The sequence below is a fragment of the Salvia hispanica genome, chromosome 4 (genome assembly GCF_029641045.1).
Source record: "Salvia hispanica isolate PSC_SH4W2 chromosome 4, Shi_PSC_v1, whole genome shotgun sequence".
NCBI lineage: Eukaryota > Viridiplantae > Streptophyta > Magnoliopsida > Lamiales > Lamiaceae > Salvia > Salvia hispanica.
In genome coordinates, this window is record NC_142695.1 from 12,413,420 (window position 1) to 12,422,861 (window position 9,442).

The 9,442-nt window shown below is 35.1% G+C and overlaps 1 protein-coding gene across 1 annotated transcript; it reads left to right on the forward strand.

Annotated features, from left to right (window-relative positions):
• Positions 1–4,082: 4,082 nt before the first annotated feature.
• On the forward strand, positions 4,083–7,973 carry ALDH11A3 (aldehyde dehydrogenase 11A3). Its single transcript, XM_048089041.2, has 7 exons — positions 4,083–4,318; positions 4,397–4,719; positions 4,789–5,045; positions 5,241–5,396; positions 5,658–6,036; positions 6,113–6,229; positions 7,611–7,973. The coding sequence occupies exons 1-7, from the start codon at positions 4,174–4,176 to the stop codon at positions 7,722–7,724; spliced, it is 1,491 nt and encodes a 496-aa protein (XP_047944998.2). The 5' UTR covers positions 4,083–4,173; the 3' UTR covers positions 7,725–7,973.
• Positions 7,974–9,442: the final 1,469 nt, after the last annotated feature.

Sequence of the window (9,442 nt, forward strand, 5' to 3'; positions counted from 1 at the left end):
ATAGCTTCAATTTGAAGTTGGATGTTTTGCATGTATTGACCTAAAATATATCGTAAAGAGATTGGGTAATGATGCATAAAGTTTATTTTATAAAATAAAGAAACATTAAAACAAATACAACTAGAAAAAAGAAAACATGTTGATAGGATAATCTTAAATAAGGAATGGGACAAAGTACTGTTGAGAATGCCATGCCTTGGAGTTCCAACTTCCTAGGATTATCTCTTCATCGCATATACTCCCAGTACGTAGTATTTCTAGTATTAAAATTTTTTGTTGTTATTTTATATTGGGCATATTAGGCAACTAAAATATTATTTTATATTGGGCATATTAGGCAACTAAAATATTTTACTCATAAGAAAATTAAGAAAAATATAACTTACAATCGAATTTAAAAGTTATGGAACCCAAAACATTTGCTAAAATTCTAGAATTTTCCTGTAATTTGCCCATTTTACTTATATATATTAAGATTGGTTTCAGGGCATCCGCATCGCGTCTCGATGTGGTCCCTATCTCGTCTCGACGAGACGAGACAGCATCGAGACGACGATATGGCATGCATCTCGTCCCGAAGAGACGAGCCGTCTCGTCGCGCGACGCGTCCCGAAGAGGCCGGCCTCGAGCTGGCGAGACACGCGCCTTGGCGACGTGGCGTGCTCCGGTTCGTGCGTGACGCCCACTCGCCGGTTCGCGAGTGGGCGTCGTTTATACCCGTTAAAAATGTTTTTTTTTTGTTTTTTTTTAAAAATCAGGAAAATTCGAAAATAAAATAAATTAAAATATTGTAATTTTTAAATTTTGTATTTTTTAATATTGTAATAAAATTAAAAATTAAAAAAATTAAAATTAAAATAAAAAATACTCCATAGGATTTCAATTATGTATTTTTCGTATTTTTGGATGTTGTAATTTTTGTGTTTTTTATGATTTAATGAATTATTAGTATTAATTTAATATTTCAATGAAATATTAATTGAATTTGTTGGAAATAAAAATAAAAAATGAAATTGAATGAATAGTTAAGTGATGAGATGGTTAAGAGATTGAGGGATGCAAGTACTGTCTCTTAGTTAAAAGATGAGGTGAAAAGTACAATAGGACCCATAAATAATGAAGAGGTGATACGGTTAAGAGACGGATAAGAGACATAGTTGCGAATGACATCATTCAGACTCGCTAAAATTATGGAGTTTCAAGTTCAACAAATTAGAAATGATGATTCTGCGACTCATACTTCAGTTTTACCAATTATTTACGTGTAATTTTATGGTTAGTTGGATGATTTTGTCTATACCTACATACAAATAGTTTAATTTACAAAACTTTTTAGTTTATCTGATTCAAATTTACAATAGTATAATTTATGATTTTATTTCTTCAATACCCCTAACTGTTTTAAACAAATCTCATCACGCCTCCAATAATTTAATGGGTGGGACCATTTTGCACTTACTAATACTCATTCAGTCATTCTATTGGCACACTTGGGTGCATGCAAATAAGTAGACTTTATGATAGTACTGTCTTTGCAGCTATTTATTTTACTCCCTCCGTCCCATACTTGGAGTCATTTATTGTTATGACTCAGGTTTTAAGAAAGAGTTGAAGTGTGTAATAAATGAAGTGAGATGGTGGAGTGTGTAATAAATGAAGTGAGATGGTAGAGTTGGTTGAACATAGGTCCCTTTTGACTTTTGATTTTTGTTTTGATTTATTTTAATGTAGATAATGACATTTTAATGTAATTTTGATGAAAAATAGGGTAAAATTATATGACCAAATATGGAAAATTCTAAAAATGACTCTTAAACTGGGACGATTTTTTATGGCAAAAAGTAACTCTTAATCTGAGACGGAGGGAGTAATTACTAAAAACGTACTCCATCTGTCTCACCGTAGATACCCACTATCATTTTTCGTCCGTCCCACCCAAAATGATATCATTCGTATTTAGAAAATATTTAAAATACTTGATTATCTTTTTCCTTTTTTACTTTTCGCATCTCTCTTACTTTTAAATACCTAACAATCTTTTGTCTCATTTACTTTTTGCATATCTCCTACTTTTAAACACCCAGTAACTTTTTCTTTCTCTTTTTAAACACTTTAAAATTAGCATACATAATATCTCGTGTCATCCCAAGAAGGGGTTATCTTTCTTGGGACGAGAGTAGTAATTATTTTTTTTTTTAAATGTAGGATGGAGATCAGTTTTACTTGGAAAAACATATACTTTTATTCATAACAATAATTAGTTTCTCGCTTTTAAAATATAGAAATAATTAATTTTTACACTAATGCATTTAGAGGTAATAGTGAGTGAGACCTTCTCCAATTAGTTTTTGTTTAATAGTAGTAGACTAGTAGTACTTATTAGTTAAAGACTTAAAGTGAACTATAGAAAAGATTTTTGGACAGTGTAATTTTCTCTTTTACGGGGTAAAGAACATATCCGTAGAAATCCATGGCAGACTTAATTATATTTGAATTACTTTTATACTATATTTTCAGACATTTCCCTTTTAATTTTAAGAGATATTTTAGTCTTTTTGCTTAATATTTTTCTCTTATCTCTTCTTTCTTCTCTTTTTTTTACTATTTATTTGATTTTCTATTCATCTTTCTCATTTTTCATTTATTCTCCATATAATTTAGTTTGGCAATAAATATTCAATACACATCAAATAAATATAATTTTTATTTGATATATTTTAAAAATAAATTTAAAATAAATATAACAATTTAGTTTTCCTAAATTTTCATAATAGGAATATGTTTTTGGAAAAAAATGAAGCCGATGTGCTTAAATAAATGCCATACAAGAAGAAAATAAAACAAAACACATCTTAATAGTGATAGCATTTAATCTTGCTATTACAAATAAAAACAATTTATATTTTTATACATATAATAATAAATCTTGTCAAAGTGCTCATGTACAAAATATTTAAATAATTTTTTATTTTAGTTTATTTTTAATGTACATATATAATTAAAACTCTTATTTAACTTGTTGATGTCAATTGGATCTCCAGCTACAAAAATAATCTTGGTTGTTCATTACATGAATTTTAACATAAAATAAATTGTTAAAATAAGAGAGTGTAAAAAATTAATTAATAGTTGAAGTGTAGTCAGTGAAAAGTAACACTCATCTCAATATGGAGAAAAAAACTACTATAAATTGATACAGAAAATTGAAAAATATGACTTTTTTATGAGATAATAGTAAATTATTCAAAAAATAAAATATACTCACTCTGTTCTTAGAAATAGGCTATTTTCTTTTTCGTCTATTCCATAGAAATGGTTCATATCCATATATGGCAACCTTCCCATTATTCCCTACACAATTTCATCTATTTTTTTTCATTCTCTCTTACTTTACCAACTATACATAAAACCTGTGCCAACTCTAAAGGGCCTATTTCTATGATACGGAGGGAGTATATTTTACTACTTTATATTCCATCCGTCCTTGAAGTTTGTCCCATTTTTCTATTTTTGTCTGTCCCATAAAATTTGTCTCATTTCACTCTTTACCATTTTTGGCAGTGGATCTCATATTCCACTAACTCATTCATACTCACATTTTATTATAAAACTACTAATATATAAAAAGAAGACACACATTCCACTAATTTTTTCAACTCATTTTTCATTACATTTCTTACCACTCATTCCGGATCAAAGTGGAACAATATTTGGGGGCGGAGGAAGTAATTACCAATAAAAAAACAATTATGAGGCACGTATCTGCTTCGCTCATGCAATTAAGTTTCCCTATCTGGGCTTCATCTTCTCTTGACTGACTAATACCACAACTAATTCACTAACTATTTCCACGTGTACTGTATTTGGACTGAAAAATGCAATTACTACTGCAAGAAATAGTAAAAGATACTCATAGTAGTACAAGTAAAAACAAATGGACGGAGGATGGATAAAAGGAAAAAAGAAAAAAGAAAAAAGAAAAAAGAAAAAAGGGATATGGTCCAAAAATGATGGAAGGAGAATTGTGGCTAAGCTTATTCCATGAGAAAAACAGAAACCACTACATATACGCAGGCATCTAGCTGAGTTGAAGAAACCCAACATTTTTGTTGCTTCATTTCTCTCTCACACTCCTATAAAATAGCATTCTTAGCAGTGAAGTAGAATCTATCAATGGCCGGCACCGGTGCTTTTGCTGAGATCATTGACGGCGATGTCTTCAAGTACTACGCCGACGGCGAATGGAAGGTTTCCTCTTCCGGCAAATCCGTCGGTATTGTCAATCCCACCACCAGGAAAACTCACTACAAAGTTCAAGGTAACAAACATATATGATGCGCTTTGTCATTATAATCGGAATATGATTGATATATATGGTTATATAATGACTAATCAGCTTGCACGCAAGAGGAGGTGAACAAGGTGATGGAGACAGCGAAAGCCGCGCAGAAATCGTGGGCCAAGACGCCGCTGTGGAAGCGCGCGGAGCTCCTCCACAAGGCCGCGGCCATCCTCAAAGAGCACAAATCCCCCATCGCAGAGGCGCTGGTGAAGGAAATCGCGAAGCCGGCAAAGGACTCTGTGACTGAGGTGGTGAGGTCTGGAGATCTGATTTCCTACTGCGCCGAGGAAGGAGTCAGGCTACTCGGGCAGGGCACCTTCCTCGTCTCCGATAGCTTCCCGGGAAACGAGAGGACTAAGTACTGCCTCACATCCAAGGTAGTTATGATTATGCATATTAGTATGATATTGTCTGCTTTGAGCTAAGTCTGTTTGTTTAAATTATAGATTCCGCTCGGTGTTGTTCTAGCGATTCCTCCTTTCAATTACCCGGTGAACCTTGCTGTGTCGAAGATCGCGCCTGCTCTCATTGCTGGGAACTCACTTGTATTGAAGCCTCCGACTCAGGGTGCGGTGGCTTGCCTTCACATGGTGCATTGCTTTCACTTGGCTAATTTCCCAAAGGGGCTCATCAGCTGCATCACAGGGAGAGGCTCTGAGATTGGTGATTTCCTTACAATGCATCCTGGTGTGAACTGCATAAGGTAAATTGAACACACACACAAACACTAAGGGGCTGTTCTGTTTGCAAAATTGTATCTCGGGATTAAATATGTATTGTGTTTGGTTGTTCCTAGATGGATAATTAGTCATAGCTACATCTCATGATTATTTTGTCTAAATAAACCGAACAATGACTAATATGATTACTGATCTGATCTGATCTCACTCTGCCTCAGCTTCACCGGTGGGGACACCGGCATTGCAATCTCGAAGAAAGCAGGGATGATCCCTCTGCAGATGGAGCTGGGAGGGAAAGACGCGTGCATCGTGCTCGAGGATGCGGATTTGGGCTTGGTTGCAGCCAACATTATCAAGGGAGGATTCTCATACAGGTAGGTTGTCAAAACTAATACTCCTTCCGTCTCATTAGAAATGAAACATTTGCTTTTCGCACGAGATTTTATATAGTGTTGCTTTATGAGTTAACGTGAGGAGAATAAAGTAAGAGAGATAATGTTATTTCCATTTTAAAAAATGTTTCATTTTTAATGGGATAACCCAAAAAAGAAAACATTTCATTTTTTAATGGGACAGAGGAAATATTTGTTCATCAGAAATTGGGAAATGACATGTTTGTGTTTATTGTGTGGCAGTGGGCAGAGGTGCACTGCTGTGAAGGTGGTGTTGGTGATGGAGTCCGTGGCGGACACTCTGGTGGAGGCGGTGAAGGCGAAGGTGGCGAAGCTGACGGTGGGTGCGCCTGAGGACGACTGCGACATAACCCCAGTGGTGTCGGAGTCGTCTGCCAACTTCATTGAGGGCCTGGTGATGGATGCTAAAGACAAGGGTGCCACATTCTGTCAGGAATACAAGAGGGAGGGCAACCTCATCTGGCCCCTGCTGCTCGATCACGTGCGCCCGGACATGCGCATCGCCTGGGAGGAGCCTTTCGGCCCCGTGCTGCCCGTAATCAGAATCGGCTCTGTTGAGGAAGGAATCCACCACTGCAATGCCAGTAATTTTGGCCTCCAGGTAGAGCAGAGTTCCATGTCTCTCTACATTTTTCGTGTTATATAACATCGACATCTCTAATTTTGGTGAATTATAGGGTTGTGTCTTCACCAAAGATATCAACAAGGCAATGCTCATCAGTGATGCCATGGAGTCCGGAACCGTTCAGATCAACTCCGCCCCGGCTCGTGGCCCAGACCATTTTCCTTTCCAGGTACTCAACTCATTACCTTAGTATAGAACTCATCAAAAAACTAGTCTGTAAGAAAAAAAAAATAGCTCATTTAGTCTTTCGACCCAACACCAATTACTCTATGGAACATTGAGTTCATAACAATTAGGGGTGTCGAAACGGGTAGCGGGTAACGGGTAATCCCGAACCCGACCCGATACCCGGCGGGTAACGGGTACCCGATACCCGACGGAATCGGGAAACGGGGCGGGGTCGGGTATAATTATTTTGGATTTTGCGGGTATCGGGTATCCCGATACCCGACCGGGTAATCCCGATAGTCCCGAAATACCCGATATGTATATTAATATTTTATAATTTTTTTATTTTTAATGTAATTTTTTATTAGTAATTTATTATAAAACGTGTTTTTTAAGTTTTTAACTTCTGTTTAGTTTGATGATTATCGGAGTAATGGTTATTCCAAGTTGGCTTTGCTGAAATCTCGAGCATATGGGATACTGTAGCAAAATGAAAAAAGCAAGGATTTTTGCACAGTAGCTATGATTTTATCCCATTCTTTACTTATTTATTCTCCTATTTTCTTATTTATTCTTGAACTTAGATGTATAACTGTAACAATATAAGAGATTAAGAATTTTAACTTAAAAATTAGAAATAGACGAAGACAAAGAATAAAGATTTACATGGCTTGATCTCAATTCTCTACAAAGTAAATAATAAAAATAAAATTTCAAGTGAGACTATTACATTTAGCAAGTAGTATTTTTAAAAAATCATCTAAAATATACAAATAATATTTTTTTAAAAAAGAAGATTTGAAAAAAAAATTTAATGTTTCGGGTCGGGTACCCGCGGTGTCGGGTGCGGGATACCCGACTCGGGTATCGGGTAATACCCGACTAATTGCGGGACGGGTATCGGGACTAACTTTTGGTCCAAAATCGGGTGCGGGTACCCGACTCGTCGGGTGCGGGTACCCGCGGGTACCCGTTTCGACACCCCTAATAACAATCAACATTATTTAAGCGCCAACGTCCTCGTTGGTCATAGCTAATTCCCTACCAGACCACCAATTTGAGTTCTCATTGGTCATGGCGGCTTCTTTGCACCACTCCGAGTTGACACCGAAATGTACTCATTGGTCACATTTGTTTTTCCGTGCCACCACTATTAGTCATTTGAGTTCTCAGTAAAAGCATCAATGTTACAAATTAAACCAGAGAATTTATCCCGAAAGACTAACATATTAGACAGAAGATATAACTCATTTAGTCTATAAACCAACAACACATCAGTTACTCTCCCAACCAATATGTGATATTGAGTCCGTAGCATTTACGTCTTAGCCTACTAGCTTCTATGTTTCACTTCATGAATTAACTATGGAGTTTTGTAATAGGGTATTAAGGACAGCGGGATCGGATCACAAGGAATTACCAACAGCATCAACATGATGACAAAGGTGAAGAGCACTGTTATCAACTTGCCAACTCCATCATACACGATGGGCTAAACAGCTGCTTCAGGGGATTTATATCAATAATAATTTTTCAAAAGGACTCTTGTTTTATGGGACACTGTTAATTTTTCCTCTGCAATTTACTATGCCCTCAGTTTAATCCTTGTTTGTATAATGGGAGTATATGAAAAATGGGAGTAGGAAATGTGTATTGTGAGATAAATTGTGTGCCGGAAGCCCAAATATTGAACCGTCGTGTCCGTAACCAAATTACGAGTAAGTTTGAACCATCTGTTAACTAAACTATTCTCTTGCATGTAAACACATAGGGCTGGGGAAAAATATCGAAAAAAATGATACATCGCTCGTATCGTATTGAAAAATATCGAAAAATTATCGAATTTTCGATACGATACGATATATCGTATCGTAAGTTTTCGATACGATAACGATATGAATTTCCTTATATCGCGATATATCGTTTTATATCGAAAATACGATATATATCGAAAATTTTCGATATATCGATATTTTCGATATATATCGATATTTTATTTTCGACATATATCGATATATATCGATACGATAACGATATGAAATTTTTTTATATTGAAAGTTCGATATATCGAAATTCGATATATTGAAACTGTCGATACGATAACGATATGAAATTCTTTCATATCGATATTTTCGATACGATACACGATACAACGTTTTCGATACGATATATCGTATCGACCCACCCTATAAACACACAATGAACACATCAAACAATAATTCCTCCGTTCTATATTAATATAGTCATTTTTTTTTTAATTTTGAAAAGTTCCAACATAATTGACTTATTTCTATATTTGATAAAAAGTAATCATCGCTCTTACTTTATCTCTCTTAATTTATTCACCATTTACTTAACACACTATTCTTAAACTCAATATCAAAAAAATATGCCTTTATTAACATGAACAGATGGAGTAGTAAGTAAAAGCCAATTCATTTCTCACATATTGCTATCATGATAAATATGTTTGATGTATACCAATATTTCTATTTAAAATCGTCATATCATGAGTATGGATCGAATGACAACCAACATTTACATAAGTTTATTGTACTAAGGCTTTAGAATCTCAAATTTTATTTTTATTTTCAAAATCTATTGGAAATCAAAATAGTGAATTGTATATGACATATAGTTAATTAAATAAAGGAAATAATAGTTGGTTTCCAAGCTAGTGAACAAAAACGAAATAAAGCTTCCAAAAAAGGATAAAAATAAATGAATTAATCTTCATAAGTGCAGAGTCTTTTCGCTCCAAAGTATCGGCTACAAAACTTGCGATGGTAGTTTATACCATATTCGTAGTCACTGGCGGAGCCACGGTGGGAGAGGGGGGCCCGGACACCCAGCCATTTCAATTATGCCTATATAGGGCTCTTTTGTTTTCCATGTTGGCCCAATATATATTTAGATATAGTAAACTCAAACATCATGTTATAGGTTAGAGTTAGCAATCTTATTAATTTGTTTGTTTGTATAGATATATATCATACGTTTGTAATTTTTCTGTTTGGTATGAGGTACCCAAACTCTAGATATAAAAATATATTCCCAAATTTATCCTCATTAAATTGTAAAATTTCCGATATTGTCCTCATACACCAAATTTTGGCGGTGAATCCAAATTGAAGCATCAACCCTATTTCCTAATTCCCTCCCCCCATTTCAACGCCTCTTCCAAATATAGACAACCCTCTCTTATCATACGGCG